Raw genomic sequence first — 20,314 nt, 5'->3', positions numbered from 1 at the left:
GATGAATAAATAATATGTTAATGTTTTATCTTTGTTTACAGATTGAGGATAATTTGAAACTGGAAGAGTGTTTAAATAAAGTCCAGCAGGAGAACGAGGACTACAAGGCAAGGATGGACAAACATGCTGCACTTTCAAAGTAAGATTCAAAAATTGAAGGCGTTTGATTCGTCATCTTCTCCTTTGAGTATTTCTGGTGATCTAATGGTATTTTAGTTATAATATTAGTGTATTATTTTCTCAAAGCAGAGAATTTTCTAATCTTTTTTTTTTTTCTGTTTGACTTTAGGCAGCTCTCCTCAGAGCAGGCCATGCTTCAACAGACCCTACAGAAAGAGTCAAAGGTCAACAAACGGCTATCTATGGAGAACGAGGAGTTGCTGTGGAAACTACACAACGGAGACCTCTGCAGCCCTCGACGCATCTCGCCCACCTCTCCCTTCCCCTCGGCCCAAAACTCCACCTCCTTCACCACAACCCCCATATTACCCAGATAACCTCTGAACTCAGAGGCACCTATGGACCTTTCGGCCATTTTATTCCTATAATAGGACCTGTACACTTTGTAAAGACTTGAGGTTTATTAATGTTCCGGTTTTCCAGTTAAAGACAATGATGCACAGCTGCACTTCTAGATCAAGGAATTGCCTTGTCCTGTTACATGCTTGTTTGTTCTTTTCTGTCTGTCTGTCTCTCACATTTCTTTCACATACATACACAAATATTTCTCTGAGGGGGGAACATACCTCAGGGCTTGTACATAGAGTATCTCTTCCTCGGACTGTCATTTTGTGTTCTTTTATCCCCTTTTTTAATTAAAAATGGTTTGTATATAGTAAGTAAAAGATGTAAAGCTGTCCTTTTCATTGTATGCTCACAAGAACACTATATGGTATTTGCAGAAAGGATTGAAAACAGGATTCAAAGCCCTCTATTTGCTTGGGTTGATTATTTTAGAGCATATTTACAGAAGGTATTGTTCAGAAAGGGGAAAAAGACTTTTCAAGAAAGAAGCTTAAATGTCAACCTCACCTTTAACTGGATTGGATCTAGATCCAGATCTCTGTTCCTAATATTGTGGAATGTATTCTCTCCCAAACTGTGTCCAGTGGCCCTCACATTCAGAATGCTTTAGGTGTGAATGTGTCCCTATCTCAACCGCAGTGCCCTTCCTTGCTTTATTTTATTATTATTATTTTTTTTTAATTAATGCATTAAATTTTTGAATGTTCATCCTTGTGTTTTGTATTGTTTATTGTATTGTAAATAGCACATGAAGTTTAATCACTTTCTGATATTTACATTTTGAATTTGTTTAAATGGGTAATAAAGAAATGCATTGGAGTTACAAAGAGGAAATATTAGGGAGTTAAAATATAACTAGGAACAGATCCTGGGCTAAATCTGGCTTGCATTCGTCACCTCTGGTTTATTCTCCAAAAAAAAAAAAAAAAAAAAGTTCTGTAAGAGAGAGCATAACAAACTTGCGTCATCGTTTACTTTCACTCGTCATTTTTTTCATCTGTTAAATACAAAAGACAATATTTGAAGAATATTGTTAACCGAACTATATATGTATTTTTTTTTTTTTTACTATGATTGAGATCATGAGATTATATATAATCCCCACAGAAAAAAAAATACAGTGGTTGTTGGAACATAGACAGTAATATAAATAGACACAGCGACCCCATAGACTTCAAAGAGAAAGTTGAAACCCAAGAAGCACTCACGTCCTGATTGCCAAGCGCACTGCGCAGGCTCAAACTGAGCTTGACTACGACGTAGACGCATAGATGTGACGTGAGCAGAGACTGTAAAAAATGGACGTGAGCAACCGGTCTGACCTTCTAGTATCTGTGCCGAGACAAATCTGAATAGAATCTAAAACAAATCTGTTGTTGAAATATTTTGTGACGTTTCTTTTATGAACTGTCTATCTATGGGCTTCTCCCTTGACCGTATGCCTCCATGTCACTCCGATTGCCTCATAGGCAGTAAAAGATTGCCCGCGAGCTTCTCTTTCTGTCTACACGGTAAATTTTATACTGCGCTACAGAGAGCCCAGTGGTTATGACGCAATCGTTAGCATACTTTTACAAAAACGGCTTCTACGGGGCCATAACGTAAGATACAAAATAATGGAGCCTGTTATCCATTGTCCTGTTTCTTAATAAATAAATAATGGACAAATTGAGTCTTTGGACGCATCAGATGTAAAGTTATATGCTGTCAAAGTGACTCCAAAATGAATGGGAGTCAATGGAATGCTAACAGCAGGTGATAGTACAATGCTACAAAGCAACAGCTCCGACATGAGAGCGAGCATAAACTATACCTTTAGCCTATTCTGCCACCTTGTGGTGAAAGATAAAACTTTTCACTGTATGTGGAATGAGGCCTACATTTCTATTTTTACAGTCTATGGGAATGACAAATCATATTGTATAAACAGAGGGACCCCTAGTGGATATAAATGGAAATGCACGGTTTTTATGTTATCTCCATGTTATCCTGGCTGTAAGTGGACAATTGACAAGATGGGTTCACACAACAAATGTGTCAATACATGGTATATTTGAGTTTGAGACATGCTTGACTATTTCATTGAGCTATTCCTACATTTTTGCTATGTATATGTCCACATTTATTTCAGTATAAAAACTTCAAAGAGAAGCAAACTGCAAATATAAAAAATATCACTAGGCAGATGGTAGGCTAAGTATCACACTGACTAGCTTAAGTATTTCTCATGGTGTGTGTGTGTGTGTGTGTGTGTGTGTGTGTGTGTGTGTGTGTGTGTGTGTGTGTAAGTGTGTGTGTGTGTGTGTGTGTGTGTGTGTGTGTGTGTGTGTGTGTGTGTGTGTGTGTGTGTGTGTGTGTAAGTGTGTGTGTGTGTGTGTGTGTGTGTGTGTGTGTGTGTGTGTGTGTGTGTGTGTGTGTGTGTGTGTGTGTGTGTGTGTGTGTGTGTGTGTGTGTGTGTGTGTGTGTGTGTGTGTGTGTGTGTGTGTGTGTGTGTGTGTGTGTGTGTGTGTGTGTGTGTGTGTGTGTGTGTGTGTGCGTGCGTGCCTTAAAGGCCAGGAATGATATATTATAAAGGGCATGTGTGTTCATGTTAAAGAGAGCACATACGTGTGCATGTGTCAATGCGATTCCTCACACACAGACTACATTAACTAACAGTATTTGATTCTTGAAATGTACTGAGAAAATGACTGCTGACATTATTCCTCTACTGCATGATTTTGACAGCCTACTATGGATTGATATAATGCCCATTTAGGGATAGTGCAAACACAACCCAAATCTCATATCAGCTATCCTGGTAGAAATATGTAAACTGATAAAATCTGTTCATAATGAATGTAATTCAACTCTCATGAAGATCTGTCCAACTGGGTAGCCAAATCAAAGCTTTAATGCAAGTGAAATTAATCCTAAAACCATTTAAATATGTGTTTGACAAGTAATTTAGAATAATACCAGAAAATCTTTATTTTACACTGTCCTCGTTACACATTAAATGTAGGCTACTTAAGTAATTTCAGTCAATTGCAAAATGCATAACTACTGGCAACTTACCATAAACTGACCCTAACCAGTAAGTAGGCTACATGTTATATTACTTAGTACTTATTTGTGTAAGTACACTGTAACAAGAAAATAAATTATAACAATAAAACCTATTTATCTATTTTTTTAATTTCTTAATCCATGTTCATCCTCAAGCTAATTGAGGTTACGTACTAATAGTTTGGCTGTGCTAATTCGCCTTGTCATTTTGTTCTTATCGTCCTTCAAGTGACATTGTTCTATACAACAATGTCACACTGTATATAGGCTGTTTTGTCTCTTTCATGAATTCAGTTTCGATATGGACTATTTATAAATTGTCTAATATATCGATTAATTTACGTAATAAGAGTGCTTTTAATAAGACCAAGGTTACATTACATTATATCACTTTTCTTTGACATTTTATCAGTATAAAATATCACTTATCACCATCATTCCATCAGTTACATTTCACTGCATCTGTACTTTTAAGACATTGCGCACAACTACTCAAATGCTTCCGAGAAGTAAAATAGTACCACTCTTTTATGGCCTCAGTTTTTTCGCTTGCTTGACCTTTTGATAATCTCGTCTTGAAAGACAAATATACAACTTTTATTGTCAAAATATACAATGAACAGATAGGGATTCACAATCAATTGTGTTTTAATCAAACTGAGAACGGTATCCTTCCGCCTGTTTGTTTGGATATGGGGTAAAGATGGCCGCTGCTGGACAGGCGGTTGCTCCTTGTGGAAGTCACACTACGCATTGACACTTTATGTGGGATTTTAATAAACGTCACATGGGAATAATTCTCATGCTCCAGTAATAGGTCGCCACAACGTTAAGGGTAAGTGTTCTCCTTATTCACTAAAACAGCTTGCTAGCTGTGTTCGTGCAGTTGTTTCTTTCTCTCAACTTCTAACGTTATTAGCTTGCTAGCTACCTCACTAAAGAAATTCTAAGTCATTTCAACAAATACCACCTTATCTCATATCCCGAAGTGAATTGCTACTCAAATGTGAAAGTTTTGCTCTCATTTGACTAAAATTCATAACAATGTAAATGGGTCAAATTGATCTGGAGCGCTTGAAGGTGGACGAAGTGGTTTGTATTATATGAGAGTGATGCACCGGTCAGATGCCTTTGTGTCAGGTGAGCAAGTTTAAAACCACCAAGCCCGTGTCAAAATAGAACAACACCAATGAGCTAATATGATACTTAGCTACTAATCTTTCTTTTTATTATGACCATTAACCAGACATGAGTCATTTTGTTGTGGTGACTCTGTTGGGGTGTTTGTTTCTCTTAACCGCGAGTTTTCGCGGGGATCTGGAGTTCCATGGCTCGTGATAGAGGTTACCATGGAGACAGACTAAAAAATCTTCACGGGCGTTTAAAAGTCACTGCTAGTCATCACGCTCGAGTATTATATTTGTGAAATCTACTTTTTAAATAACGTAACCGTCAGGTTATAATATCTTTAACTACGTGTCACGTATTCTGCACAGTTTCACCTGCACAGGTGAAAGTGCCTATGTAACTCAGCAGAGAAGCGAGTCTTTTTTACAGTCTAACGTTACTCTGTGGTGTTGACAGTTAGCCAGGAAATTGAGCGCGTTGACCAGGTTTAACCGTTTTAACGGACACAAAACCCATAAGCGACAGATTGTAAGACAGTTCAGAAAGATTAACAACCTGAGTTCACATTTCTCGAGGAATAAAGCTCACAGACTTCAATTGTCAAAGTAAGTTACGTTTAGATCACAGTAACTTAATGGACCTATTGTTTTTTTTTTTTTTTAAGATGGACCACTGTATGAAGTCAGGGCTGCCAACTATTGAGTTTAGCTTGGAGTGAATGTTGGGGAAAAAATACTGTTTTATTATTGCTTGACACAAATTTCAATGGCTTTCCTGAGGTAAATGTAACGTTATTTTTTTTCTTTAGCTGTTTTATTGACCTCTTTCCGCATGAGAGTTGGCATCCCTACAGTTTCCAATACATTTACTATGGTTAAACCATGGTAACGTTAGTAAGTTGAGAACCATGTAAATGTCATTGTGGATGAAAAAGATAATTTTTCAGTATCTTTAGAAACACTTCAATATAAATCACTTTTAATCAATTTAATGCATACTTGCTGAATAATTAAAATTATTTAAAAAAACAAGAAAGAAAAAAATACTGTTCCCAAACTTTTTAATGGTAGAAAACCTTTTTAAACTTTTTTTATTGCATTTTTTTTTTATCCATCAAAGTATCCGGTAAAAAAAGGTATCACAGGTTGTAAAAATGTTAAAGTCGGTATGAAATCAATTTTGACAAATCTTATTTTTATACTGTAGTGTTTATTATAAATGATTTATCGGTGCACTTGATTATTTTTTTTTAAATTCATGTAGCATTGAAATCTTTAATCAAATACATTACCCTTCTCTCCCCCATCGAAACAACCTCTCTCTCTTTTGGTCACGTGGAATGGCAAAAGGGTGTGGCCAGATCCAATGAGGGTGTGGCTATCGGTGCACCACCTCTCAGAGAATCGCATTCAAATTTTTTGCAACACTCAACCTCCAACAATCCAATCAATTCCCGAAGGATGAAATCAAGCCCTGCCCTAAATTTTTTTTTTTTCCAATTTCAGAAGCCGTTTCACTATACGTCACGAGTCACAACAATAAAAAAAAAAAAAAATCTCAACTTCCGTTTCACGCCGACTTTAAGTAGCACAACTGTTTCCAACATTGACAATAAATCAGAATATTATTACAGCGTTCCCCCATGGGCCCTTGTGATCCTTGAAAGTTTGTCAATCTGAAAAAAAAATAAAAATAATAATATTTGTTTTGGAAAATAAACATACATAGATACAGAAAGTGATCGCATTTAGTTTGTGCATGAAGTTTTCTGGAAAATCCAAATTCCCTCCGTTTGGATGAAAGTGTATTTCGCCAACACTTCGTGGGCTATGATTACTAGCTCGCTTTATTTACGTTAGTTACTTAGTTAATGCATTTACGCATTGTTTCCCCCGTTAGGCACTTTGTGTTGTACATTGCCATGACGTTCACACACGCACGAAACTACTACAATGGCACATCAACGTTTGTTGTTGAACACACCACGTGTGTTTACACAATCCTTATGATCAGTGTGTTGTTGAATGTTGCTTGGCAGCTAGTCAAACAAACCTCAGCCCCTTAAATGAAACTGCCACATCAAGAACCTGTTTAGCTGCACAGTGAATAAGAGATTTCTAAAAAGCTGGATTAGGGTTATGCATTTCTTTAGGTTAAGTCCATGTATGTGTTCATTAATTGGTTGTTTTCTGCAGGTTCTGATTGTTTATAATGGCGACGGGTGGCAGTCCATTTGAAGATGGCACAGATGAGCAGGAGCTGCACAACTGGACCATCTCCAATGGAAGCTTGGATGATAGACTCAACAATATGGTATCTATGAATCAATCGTAGTGATAGCCAAAGCTGCGTGTTGGAAGTGAGAAAGTGGTATCGGGACATCACTAGTTTTATACATGTTGATTTACATATCTGAATGGGAAAAAAAACATGAATTATAATATAACATTGCAATATGTTTATAGCTCTTAAAATTCCTAAATAAAAGAGTGCAAAGTAATGCATTCTTAGTCAGAGGTAGCATTCAATAAAACACGCCTAGCTTACTGAAAAAAAGTGCAATCTGTCATGACACATTAAATAACCACAAAATAGTAGCCCTATGTATGGTTTAATTTTCTTTGACTGACCAAATTTGAAAGTTGAGACTTTATTAAATGTTACCGTCTTGGTCCTGTCTGTCAGCGTGTTGTTAGTGTCCTCTATGTATTTTCCATTACATTAATAGCTATAAGTGCATACTTGCAGCAGTCTTGCACGCGCTTAGAGCTTGTGTGAATTGCACATATAAAATGAACAACCTCGATCCATCAGGAAACGCCACATAGGTCACTGCGCTTCGTGACATTTTTTTCCTTTTGCGCGAAAAAGCCGTTCGCCTGAGATTTGTTAAAAGATAGCGATAGTGCATTCATGATTATTAAGCTTAATATTAAGCTTAATGAGGACACTCAACAAAACGGACAGTTTGGCATAATTTGTGTTATGGTTCGTTCAAGCCCAAAAGAGAACTCGATACTGACACACATTTTTTTTGGGTTTGTGTGTGTGTTTGGGGCTGTTTACACAGTCTGAGGACCCACTCGTGTTGCTACTACTATCCGGCGACGCCATCTTTGTTTTGGGTCTGACGAATCGTCGTGCATATTTTGCGTCAACGTATTTTTTGCATCAACGTAATCGAAGACGTCGACGCTTTGTACCAGCCATACCTCTGTCATGTTTACAAGCTTAAATTATGAATGGGGTATTAATGATTTATTTTGTGTTGTAGAAAAAAAGTTGTAGAAAATATCTTGAGATTGTGTGACCTTATTTCAGGAATTTAACCAAAATAACTAATTTCTAAAGCATTTTCAGCCTATGTGCTCTCTATGTGGTTTGTAAAAATGTCGATTTACCATTCTCTCAGGATTGGGGAGTTCAGCAGAATAAGGCCAACCGCTCCACTGAGAAGAACAGGAAGAAGATCTCTGCTATGTCAGCGAGCCGGCTAACCAATGACATTTCTCCAGAGTCTACTCCTGGAGCAGGGCGAAGGAGGGCACGTACGCCCCATTCCTTCCCTCATGTGAAGTATAGCACACAGATGTCTGTGCCCGACCAGGCTGAGCTCGATAGACTCCGGCAGGCCATAAACTTCACAGATCTGGATGAGGTGAGTGGGGATTTATAACCATGATCAGATTTATGACACACTTCACTGACTCGATTTGGCTGAGGTTCTAAGCTTGCTTCTGTTTCAAGACAAAGAGTGCATGGATTTGAACTAGTTCAGAGACAAGCCCTTAAACGCATAGATCACTATCAATTACAGGCTATCTTTAAAAGTAAATGTTAATGTCATCCTTTGGTAAACTAAAATTTCACTTTTCATCCTAACAGAGAAGTATTGGCAGCGATTCTCAAGGCCGCGTCACTGCAGCCAACAATCAAAGACAGCTGTCTAATGAGGCCAAGAAACCTTTCAACTTCCTGTCAATTCACCTCAACACTAACAAAAGCAAAGAGCCCAGTGGATCCACCTCTTCCACACCTGGGGGAAAGGAACCCAAGAAACAGAGTCCTGGGAAAGAGCTCTTTGCTGCAGTTCCGGCTGTGGTTAAAGAGCCTTTTGGTCTCGACAGTGCCCATCAGTTTGAATTGGAGGATGAAAGAGCAGAGCTCTCCATTGACCGCAGTCAGGTAACTAGGATGCATTTGATGTCTTTATAATGTTTCTATACTAGGGGTATGTTCAGACTGCCAGCAAAATGTTTTATTTGTTTTGCATATCCAGATTTTATACAGTTGTATAAAACTGCAAAAAAGTTCGGAACTGGTGCTGGTTCAAAGTTGGTTCAACTTGCGAACCTTCTCAGAACCTGTTTATTTTTCCACTGACTAGAGAGCCCAGCGAATGATGTTCTGTCACAGTGTACGTCGCCATACATCTTAGCTTTCCCAAAAACGCTTGTGCCAACTTCAAGCATAACAATTACAACAATCCCGCCCCCAGTGTAAGCATGATGTGGTAAAAGAACGGTTCTAGACCAGCAATGAGTTGGTGCCACTTTGGAACCAACTTTCCTTTCCGAGAACCGATTCTTTGGCTGGCGAGAAACAAAGAACTGGTTCGAGAGTAGGCACCGGCTCTCAAAATGCTTTGGTGGAAAAGGGGTAAATCTGGACACTCGGACTGCTCAAATCAGATGTCAAACTTTTTTTTTTTTGTATCACTCTTTAACCCAGGGGTCTCAAACTCAACTTAACAGGCTGGGCCAAGTGTTCCACAAACAAAATGTATTCAATTATTCCAAAAAGGGAGCACAACTGATCCAATCTTTATTATTAATGTTCTGAACTGTTCCTCTGAATTTGAGCATTCCTTTCTGTAAATGATTTGTTCTTCATGAGTCCTTCTAACCATTGAAGTTCATTTTACAAACTTTTTTTGTCTTTTCCTTGTACACAACATCTTTGTGATACTTATATTTGCTCATGTCCTTTTTATTTTCTTTATACAACATATTAATATGATATTGAATGTTTTTTGGAAGGCACATTTCCTTTTATTATACTTAGAAAAACAATTATTGCTTTTGAAATACTAATATTTGCAGTCATGACTGCCCGTCTTACTGAATTCTTTCTACACATGTATAGTGTCTCAGACAAATTACTGACTTTAATGAAACTTGGGAGGCAGATGGCCGTTATTCTTTCACATATCTTAGCATTTGGTGTGTGTATGTGTGCATACCATGCGTGCCTATGAATTATTTTTTCATACACTCATTTGTATGTGTGCGTGTTTGAAAAACTGTCCTAAATGAAAACTGTGAAACCCAATGTCACAAAGACTTGGATACTTCATTTTTCAACTTTAAAGGTCCCCTGACATGAGTTTTTGTATTATTTTATAATGTTTCTTGGGTTGCCCTTATAATGTTAGTATGTTTTTTAGATCAAAAATAGTCATAATTTAGAAATAAAAGGCATTTTTCCTAGCCTGATTTTAGCCTCTGCTTAGAACGCTCTGTTTGAAGGGGCGTGTCTGCTGTGGGATTCAATTTAACCGCCCACTGCTGTGATTGGCTGACATGCTTGCATATGAAATAGCTACATATTACATGTGAAACTCTATTGAATACGTTTTACTACAGCTATTATACGTTTTTACTATTACAGATATCGAGATTACTGAATTGTGAAGTTTTTGAAGTATTTAGATTCTCATCACATAAAATGTTGCTGTGGTGAGCATTGAGCAAGCAGATGACAGTCTGTCGATCGCGAGAATGAAGATCCTATTGTATAACGCAGTTTCTGTACTCTCTGCTTTCACCAATGCAGACACGATGCTGTACATACAGTAAGAGCTTTGTTGTGCAGTGTAACACAGTTTCTGTTCTCTCTAAAGCCCAGAATTCGTCCGCTCTCGTCGAGGTAAAAAGCTGCACTTGAACTCACCGAGAGAACAGCAGCCGACTGTCAGCTATAGCCTAATGTGCGTTCTGCGCCTGCATTTAATGAGCCAACTGTCTATTTCTGCAGATATATTAGTCTATATTCGTCATTCAAAAAGGAAAACCGACGCTGCCGGTTGCAGATACACATAACGTAAACAAAGCATGCTCGTGCTTACCGTTCTGAATATCAATCCTTATCCTGCTAAACACTTTCTTTAAATAAGATTATTTTCATCCTACTCAAAGAAATGATGTGAAGTTGATAATAGTCTGGCTTGACTTACTGATGCATAAACAGTATCGAACGATTTTGAGAGAAAGATTAACTAACCTGTCTTCTGCCTGTTGGACCATACAAAACTTTGGGAGGTGAGTCGGCGCATTTCCAGAGAAAATAAAATTAACCCATTGTTTCTTCAGAGGCGCGGATGAAGGAACTAAAAAATACTTTTGTGTTCATTTGTACATCTGAACACTGAGAAACTGCCATGCTTCGCTCGTTTGCAAGCCATGATATTTCTCGTGGAAAAACTCAAATCTCGTATTTCTCTAGGAAAAAATAAAACCGTGCCTGCGCATGTTCGTACTTCCTGTTCCTAGCTCGTTTTCTCATGGTCGGTCTCTGGGCGGGCAAAGCAGAGAAAGGGGAGTAACTTTTCCCCTAAATGACGTTATATAGTGGGAGATTCTAGATCAGCGTGTCTGAGATGCAGACGGATGCAGAGAAGAGAAAAATAGCCAAAGCTCGGTTTACACCGATTGAAAATTCTAGACACGAGGGGACCAAATACAGTCTAGGGGAACTCATATTAATGTTAAAAAAACTTAGAAAATTTCATGTCAGGGAACCTTTAAAGTGTTAGTTTCTTTCGTTTGTGTTAAATAAAAATCAGAAAATGTATTTGTTTTTGTTTTTTTGTTTTTTTTGTCTATTTAAATTCTATTTACAAACTCACCACACACAATAATGGTCAATAACTTTAATTTGTTGAAAGCTAGTCTTTTTCTGAAAAAGATGACACCTTGCACATGAAGATAGCACGTTGGTTCCATAATTACTTTCTAATGAGAATGATTTTAGTTTTGCTCTTTCAATGCTCCATTAGCATTCTAGATTAGATTTGAGTACTTTTTAAATTGAATCTCTGCATGTCTTTTTTCCCCCTCATTAGTCTAGCACCAAGCATCATTAATAACAACTATTATAACACTGCCTAAAAAGAATAGCCAGGAGTCCGTTTGTTAAAAGGTTTTGGAATTATTTTCTTTAAAAAAATAATAAAAGTAGATGGCACAACTTCCCTGTGTTCTTTCCCCCCCGTTGTTGCTGAGCAAAAACTGGAGCACAGATGTGCCAGTGACTGCTCAGAATTTAGGCCAGTTTAAAAATATGCCTCTGTCCATGTGAGAGCTCTTCCTTGGTCTCTTTCTCTGCTCCTCTCTGTCTCTGTGTGCACTTCCTTCTGTCTTTTCTATCTATTTCTCATTCTATTTTTTATTTGTTTATTTTATTTTATCAACATTTCAGCTTGGACCTATTTTTCCTCACTGAGCTTGTCTCTCCATTCAGGTGGTCAGTAAACTGGTGCAAATTCGTGAATACATTGGGAAGGCCACATCCATGAGAGACGACCTGGTGGAAAAGAACGATGTGCCTGCAAATGTGGAACGTCTTTCTCTCCTTATCACTCACTTGAAAGAACAGGAGAAGTCTTACTTGCGTTTTCTTCAGAAGATGCTGGTCAGTATTTCCCTCTCCAGTTTTTAGGAAGTTGTAATTGTTTTATGCACTTTAATGACATAAGAACTAATTAAAATTTAAGAACATTGTCATGACCATTTAAGTATGTTAGTTGACAATTACAATTTACGTATAACCACTTTTTAAAATACAAACTTTATTTGTGAATTAAGTGAGTGATCTGCTAAACCTCAATGCTGTTCAAGGACTTGCGTCCACTGCTTGAATATCTAAAATAGGCCGTCAAAGTTAATGCTTGTGGGATCTTCTTTTGAACCCTATTTAGTCATCTGTCATCTGTCTGCTATTTTGCTATCTTAAAAATTGTCACTGAAGCTCAACAAATTTAAAATGTCCATCATTTTGACAAATACAAATCTGCTGTTTTAAAACTGTTAAACTGTTAACAGTTTTAACTGTTGCCGCTATTAGTCGATGGCAATTTTTTTTAGTTGACGTGACGTTTTAAAAATGACCGCATCCCTTGCATGTTTTATTTAACTAAATACATCATAATCAGCTATAACGTGCACCCGAGTCCGTGATGCTTTCACATTCACGCGAACCTTCAGCGCGATTCATTATAAGGCAGATCTAAGCATATTAGGCTAGTCCAGACTCTTTCAGTTCAATTCCAATTTATTTGTATAGTGCTTTTCACAATACATATTGTTTCAAAGCAGCTAGAAAATGCACTTTACAATTTAGAGTGATGTTATTAGTTATGCATTTCAGAAATGTACATATACAAATGTGTACTGTATTAAATGTGTAATGTATTAATTTAAGGCATAACAAAGAGCTAATTTAAGTAATGAATACATCAATGTTTAGGACATGATTTGAAATGCAGATACTTATGCTTAGATTGTTAATACATAATGTTTTTAACAGGTGACATTTTATATTTTGGCCCTTCAGTTGAGTTCAAAATAAAATGCACACAACGAAACAACAAACAATGTTTTTTTTTTTTTTTTAAATATTAGTCATTTAGATTAGTCGACTAATCGAAAAATTAGTCTTTAGAAAATTAGTCGTTAGTGGCAGCTCTAAATACTACATGTATTAACCTTAGTTAATGCTAAAAATGTAATCTTATTGTAAAGTGTTACCATTTTATATAAATCCAAAGAGTCTGCTATGCTTAAAGATGGCCATCTTTAAATATCTGCAAATGCCAGAGCATTAAAATTGCATAAATGTATATTACATATATAGATTCTTACTTTATCTGCTTCTATATTAGAACATTTGATGATTATCTAATAATCTAAAAAACAATATGTATTGCAGTGATTAAAAAAATAGAATCGAATGTTTCTGATCAGTATGTTTCTGATTTGTTTGTTTCTGTCGGCTGCATGAATATCAATGTTGAGAAATTAATCACGTCACTAGCTTTAAATATGCAACTTCCCCCGGCTAATAAATGTATAAAAGGGACCAGCCGGATAAACTAATGCAAATAGATGGTAAGAATTGCGACATTGAACATTTGGGTCTGGTTTGCGTGTGTTTTTGTCACATTGTTTTGAACCGCTTGAGGTACTAATGTTAGAGTCCTCCTCATAGCATCAATGGTAAACATACTTCTGTTCTTTCTTTGCTAATGCAGCATCTAGTCCACAAATTAATCACTTTCAGGGCTCCAGACTGCTACCAAATAAATTTGAGAGTGTGCGACTGAATCTTACATCCAGTCGCATGTGCGACCAGTAAAATGCCACACGTTAAATGCATGGTTAAGCATGGCACAACCTGCTATGTGCGTCTGACCGATAAGCGAACTATCGACTCGTTACCGAGTAGCAAATGCAAACAAAATGAAAGTGGAACGAAAATACACCACTCATTTATGCTTCACGACAGATAATATATGCCGCTTGGAAATAGAACAGATATTGTTTAGTTTAATTATCGTTATAACTTGTATTGTCGTCTTGCTTTTTCCACTATTAGTAACTAGCCTATTGTAGCGGAACCCGTCCCAGTCCGATCTCTGTCACGCAGCACGCTTGCGACACAGTATTAAGCCACCGAATTAATAACAACGCTACTAGGCCTAGTGAGAAGCATTCTGATTCGAATCGACGCCGAATTCTGTTTGAACAGCGCTAATGTGAAAACCAGGAGCAACATTTTGCCATGAATTAACAAGTTATAGAAGGCCACAAATCAGCAACATTCATCATGGATTTAATGTAGTAACACTAACTGGTATTGTGGCAGACATAGTCAAATCCTTACTACACATCTTTTTCCAGTACTTCAAAACTCCAATATGATCTTCAATGTTATTTTTAATGTCATGACCAAATCATTATCTGTTCATCCTTCATACTTATTTAAAGAGTTGCTGCTGCCCTCAAATGTTAGTCTAGAGCACTGTGAACTTAAAATAAGACTGCTCATTGTAATTTCTGAATGTTAAGCCTATTTATTACCAAAGCTTTGTCCGTAATAGTGAAAATGTGAATAACTGTGTTGCAGGTTGATTTAAGGTGTATATGTGCTCCTAAACATTTTCAATATGGGTCTATAGTGCTCCTAAAAAAAAGTCAGTCTGCAGACCTCCATATCCATAAACTCTCTCTCCCTTGCATTAACATCAACATACACAGCAAATTACACATCTCTTGTTACAACTAACAGTAAACAATACAGGCAGTCATATGAATACTTTGACCTCGTATAACATGTCCAGTGGCATTAGACAAAGTCTCCACCACAATACTTTCGCCGCGATTGTGGAGAGACTCTCATAAAATAGCTCACTCGCACACTAGCTCCGCTTTTGATTGTACCGATTCAATGTGCTCTAACTCGAAGATTTTGTATAGAAGCATGACTTTTTTTGAGTCTGGGATGAACTATGACATGTCTGCCTTCTAGTGGAGGGTGCCTTCTTGTGATTTGATTCCGCTCTTGATTCAATATTGATTTATTTGGATAAATATTAGGTACAGTAGATACATGTTAACTTTTCTCAAGAAAAAAGAAATCACCTAATGCTGTAATTATACATAGAGCAAATTAAATATAATTTTTTTTTACTATAATAACGTTATAATATTTTAATGAGATAAGTAAAAATATAATAAATATTTAATATAGTGCACATCTTCAGCAAAATACTCTATATATAAATATATAATTTGTCTAGCCAACTAACGTGCTATCAGATGGCTTTCCTAAGGTAAATGTAACTGTGCCTGATGTTCTCCAGCTGTTTTATTGACCTTTCTGCAGTTCTGCTGAAAAACACTGATTGATCAATATTATGTTTATGAGGCATACATACATTTCGGTTAGTTGTACTGTATCTTTCAACACACCTATTGTTAATTCGTATTTATTTACTATAAACTAGTAAACGAGTAAGAGATGTTCGGTTCATGACCACGATCTTTCACGTCACATTTACAAGCACCCAAATGCTAGTGTTTGAATTTTGTAATAAAATAGAATCTGAGAGCTGATGATTTGTTTCATATCAAAACTGTCTAGTTTGTTGGTGTCTTCACGAAATAAATCTAACAATCGCTTATAAGTTATCATATCACGCAAAACCGTGCAAATTATACTTTGTTCTCAAATTGTTAATGTTAACAACGTAAGCAAGCATTGCATGACTTTATGTAATGTCCTTCAGATATGTATCCCTGTTTTCTCATGGATCCGGTTGCAGTCTTTTTTCCTGTAGCCACTCTGAAGTCCGAATAAAGTCTTTCGCATTTTACAGCAGGTGAATCTGTTGTGTGCTGTGAGAAAAGGCTATAAAACTCCACCTCTAGCATCCTCATGCAATATAGCCTACTAGCCGAGACTCCTTTTTTACGTGTACAGATATGACGTAATGAAAAACAATGTCACAATGAAAAAAAGCATTATTCCCAGATCCTTTGCAATGAGCAATTGTCTCTGTCCGATTCAGTTTACATCTCTTTATAAATACTCAAATGTAGCAGTATAGTGTCTGCAACTTCTAAATTGGGTCTGTTCTGAGCCCTGCCCCTCCTCCATACGCTCTACAGGCGAGGGAAAATGAGGATGATGATGATGAAGGTGCCACGGTGGACTCTGCCGTAGGTTCAGGCTCGGTGGCCGAGAGCACGTCTCTGAACTTGGAGCCGCGTTCTGAAGCCTCCAGTGCCACTGTGAGTACTCACAAAGACTCCTTCTCTCCTCTTGATGCCTGAAGTGAACATTGATTAGAATGTACCGGGCATGCAAGGTGGAATTTAGAGCTCAAGCTTTGAAAGCATAGTTGGCTACTTGGATTGCTGCTTCCTCTGAACAGATGGGGGCTTTGTTTGTTATTTATTTAGCTATTTTTACCTTGTTCTTCTTGTTTGTCATTGAATGGCAAGCAAGTTGTTGTCGTATCTTGTCGTATCGTAGAATTAACCACTTTTGCTGGGATTTCTTTTGTTGTGTGAATTAATGGCTAATTGTAACATTTATGTGACAGCACGAGTTGTACGTACAGATGACCAAGATGAGTGATTTATACTTTGACTGTGTCATTTTAAAATGTGTTGAGGTCTAGTTGCAGGAAGCCAATTGATGCTGACTCATTTCCATGAAACTGCTTAATGAAATTTGAAGCGTATGCACCTCAACAGGTTACTTGTCTCTTTGTCGTTTGTTGTTTGATTAACATTAATGGCACAGACAGCAGCAGAAATATTAGGCCGCTGTCACTTTTTGAAATCACAGATCCAGTATACTGAAACATATCCCATCTGTTTATGCTCACTTGAGACATAACCAACTGTGTTTAAGTGAAAACTCACCAAGCAGAGCATTTTGGCATATTTCTGTGTGTATTTGACTGTTTAGGTGTGAACTTGAAGCCCAAAATATAATTTGGTTGTTCGTGTTTCATTCCATCTCGGCGTGCGTGCACATAAAGGCGCATAGGATTCAGTATCTTTTTCACGGCTTGATGCAGTTAGTAAATGACTGATTTTCTTATTCGAAGGACAAGCACGACAAGGTTTATTGTTAAGCCCTGACATTGCTACACAGCTCTGGGAGATCCAGTGAGAAAGTTTTTGAATTTGCCGCAAAATTAGATTATGGGGGGAAAGCATTCAAATTTGGTACAGAATTCAGTTATTAACCACAAATATCAATTCAAACAGCGCTGATGTGGAATTCAGGAGAAACAAACAAGTTATAGAAGGCTTTTTAATTCACAAATCACCAACATTCACCATGGATTTAATGCAGCAACGCTAACTGGAACCATGGTATTGTGGCAGAAATAGTCTTTTTTTTTTTTTTTACATTATTTATCTGAGGGTTCGTACAATATTTTGAGAGTGAAAACTTTACAAAAGGTGCGTTCTTTACTTGTTTTATTTGTAATCACTGATGCTGTTGGTCAGTTCAGTATGATGCTATAGAACAACAATGGTACATTTAAAAAGATTAAAATATTTAAATTTTCCTTAAAATTGAAATTAAAATGAAAATTAGGTTTTGCACGTTACTGTTAATAAAAGTTGATTTTAACAGCATATCAATTCAAGCTCGGTGCTTTACTGTTAAATTTCCAGTAAACAAACATGTAATATTATTTGATACATTTTCATATTATACATATTATTTGATGCACTTGATACATTTTCCCCCAGCGCTACCAAATCAGTATAAAATGGCACTCTTCTCTCTAAAATGGTGCTTCTTCTCTCAAGTCTTAGTCTAGAGCCCTGATTGGGCAAGTGTCAGTTGTGTCAGCTGACCTGAAACTCTTTCACTTTGGCCCTTGGCCAGTGGTGATCCTTATTGTTGAACCCAGACATTAGCTGACTGTAAGTGTTCTATGTACTACAGTCTGTAACATCAACATGTTGTTGCTATTGCATAGTTCCACAGATTGATACTTGTCATTTGTTCTATTGATATATTTGTCGTTCCTTCTCAGGGCCGTGGGGTGTGTGTAGAGCAGAAAGAAGAGCTAGAGAACATGCGGAAGCAGCATGACCTACTAAAAAAGATGCTAGAACAGCAGGAGCAACTCAGAGCACTGCAAGGCCGTCAGGCTGCACTACTGGCCATGCAGCAAAGTGCTGAACAAGCCATAGCAGTGATGGACGACACTGGTGAAGGTATTATGTTTACTTCGTGTTTCTGGAAGTTAGAATTATTTCCATTTTTATTGTGTGTGTATATATATATATATATGTGTGTGTGTGTGTGTATTACAGTTGTTACAGAGACTACTGGAAGTGTGTCTGGCAGGAGCATAACCTCAGAGCTCAATGATGAACTTAATGATCTTATCCAGCGATTCCATAACCAACTGCATGATTCTCAGGTACACACACACCTAACCAGCTACATCTTTAAATGTATACATTTATGTATACCTTGTTCATTGGAATATAGCAGGCAAAACACTAAGATTTATATTAAATTATAATATAAAGTATACAGAATACACTTATTTGTTGCAGTTTTACATTTTGATATCTAGAAGTGAAAGCAATTGTTGAATAATTTGCATGTAAATTGGTTCCTTTCTACAGACAAAAGTTCTATTGTGTTAGCCAGATAATATAACTGATGGCTCTACAGTGTGACCATTTTGCTCGCATATGCCCCTAAAAATCAATATGTGTGAACGGGAAAAATGATTTACGAGCACGTGCAAGTAACTACAACCTATCATAATCGAAAACGAGATGATAACTAAATAAAAAATAGTTTTGAATGACAAAAACTATGACAAATCTATTGACTTCAACAAATAAACAAATAAAAAACTAGACAAATGTTAGATACTGACGATTTGCGAAGCGATCCAGTCAGAACTTGTGTTTTATGTCGTGGAAAGATGCAGATGTTCACAGGTGTGCCAATGTGCTCCTAGCCTCCTCCTGAGTGATTGTAAAGTATGATTTATACTTCTGTATCAAATCGACGGTTTCACATCATAGTTGAACACAAAGAGCACACATGTAGTGTGTATATATATATATATATATAATAGTTTGTTAAACTCTTAATTTAAAGTTTTCACTGCGGTCCAAAATTTCTTTGTGTGTGCCTACATTTTTTCATTTAGGAGCACATGTCCTCCTTGGGAAAAACCTTAGCGTAGAACCCTGTAACTGCATCGCATGGCTTATTATTTGGAAATGTACGTGACATTTTTGAAAAAGTAGTCTGTTCCTCAATAAAGCAAAATCTAACTACAATTTTTTTATTTCACTCTTTCAGTCTCAGTCGGTCCCTGACAACCGACGACAGGCAGAATGTCTCTCTCTTTCAAGAGAGGTGTGCCGGTCTCGCACTACCCATAATTCACGGGGTCAGTTGCCCTCCTCTGCCCCCCTAACTACTGCATCAACCTCCACAAGTGCTAAACTTACCAAACTGCAGGAGCTACAGGACAAAAAGCAGACCATGGACCAGATCCTCCAGGAACTCCACTCCCTTAGAGACCAGACCCTCAACAACAGTTCCTGTAAGCCTCCCCCTCACACAGCAGCACATGCAGTTACTATGACACTTTCCATTTTTAAAAGGTCCCTTCCCTTTAGATGATTTCAATTGTGCATTTTTTCAAAATAGTTTGTGTTGCATTAGATGCTTCTGATACATTTGTTTTTCAAATGTACTGTTAATGGCTAAGTAAGGTGTTTGTGTTTCTTCAGGTCAGGGTGTCAGTCAACGTGCTGCACGCATGGGCATGTCAGAGCGTCCTTCAGTATTGGGTAGAGAGGGAAATGGCCCACGTCCAGTGAGGCAGGACCCCTCCTCCTCTTACACAGAGATAGTTGATAACAGCCACCCTGCTGACAAACTCAGGTCTCTCTTTTCATCTCATTTGATCTCACTTCGATGATTGTACCAAAGTGATGTTATTTATTTTTTATTTTAGTGGTTCAGTGTATTTGATGCCTGG

At 37.3% G+C, this 20,314-nt stretch overlaps 2 protein-coding genes across 18 annotated transcripts in view; both read left to right on the top strand.

Moving 5' to 3' along the window:
• mtus1b (microtubule associated tumor suppressor 1b) overlaps positions 1–1,233 on the top strand; it is a 49,722-nt gene extending 48,489 nt beyond the window's left edge. For both annotated transcript variants that reach the window (XM_039674733.2, XM_089132416.1), the window contains exons 14-15: positions 42–139; positions 290–1,233. In XM_039674733.2, coding sequence (XP_039530667.2) covers positions 42–139; positions 290–497 — 306 coding nt within the window. In that variant the 3' untranslated portion in view covers positions 498–1,233. The remainder of the gene's footprint in view (positions 1–41; positions 140–289) is intronic.
• Positions 1,234–4,252: 3,019 nt separating this feature from the next.
• Positions 4,253–20,314, top strand: part of pcm1 (pericentriolar material 1) — a 37,735-nt gene continuing 21,673 nt past the window's right edge. For 9 of the 16 annotated variants that reach the window (XM_089132408.1, XM_089132409.1, XM_039674994.2 and 6 more), the window contains exons 1-10: positions 4,253–4,408; positions 6,897–7,014; positions 8,114–8,359; positions 8,587–8,886; positions 12,223–12,393; positions 16,431–16,553; positions 18,329–18,512; positions 18,612–18,721; positions 19,627–19,873; positions 20,064–20,217. In XM_089132408.1, the coding sequence (XP_088988534.1) occupies positions 6,913–7,014; positions 8,114–8,359; positions 8,587–8,886; positions 12,223–12,393; positions 16,431–16,553; positions 18,329–18,512; positions 18,612–18,721; positions 19,627–19,873; positions 20,064–20,217 (1,637 nt within the window). In that variant the 5' untranslated portion in view covers positions 4,253–4,408; positions 6,897–6,912. The remainder of the gene's footprint in view (positions 4,409–6,896; positions 7,015–8,113; positions 8,360–8,586; positions 8,887–12,222; positions 12,394–16,430; positions 16,554–18,328; positions 18,513–18,611; positions 18,722–19,626; positions 19,874–20,063; positions 20,218–20,314) is intronic. The other 7 variants (XM_089132413.1, XM_089132414.1, XM_039674999.2 and 4 more) reach the window with 2 other exon arrangements.

The sequence above is a fragment of the Pimephales promelas genome, chromosome 6 (assembly GCF_988280905.1).
Source record: "Pimephales promelas chromosome 6, fPimPro1.hap1.1, whole genome shotgun sequence".
NCBI classification, from domain to species: Eukaryota; Metazoa; Chordata; class Actinopteri; order Cypriniformes; family Leuciscidae; genus Pimephales; species Pimephales promelas.
This window is presented reverse-complemented; position numbering and strand designations above follow the sequence as displayed.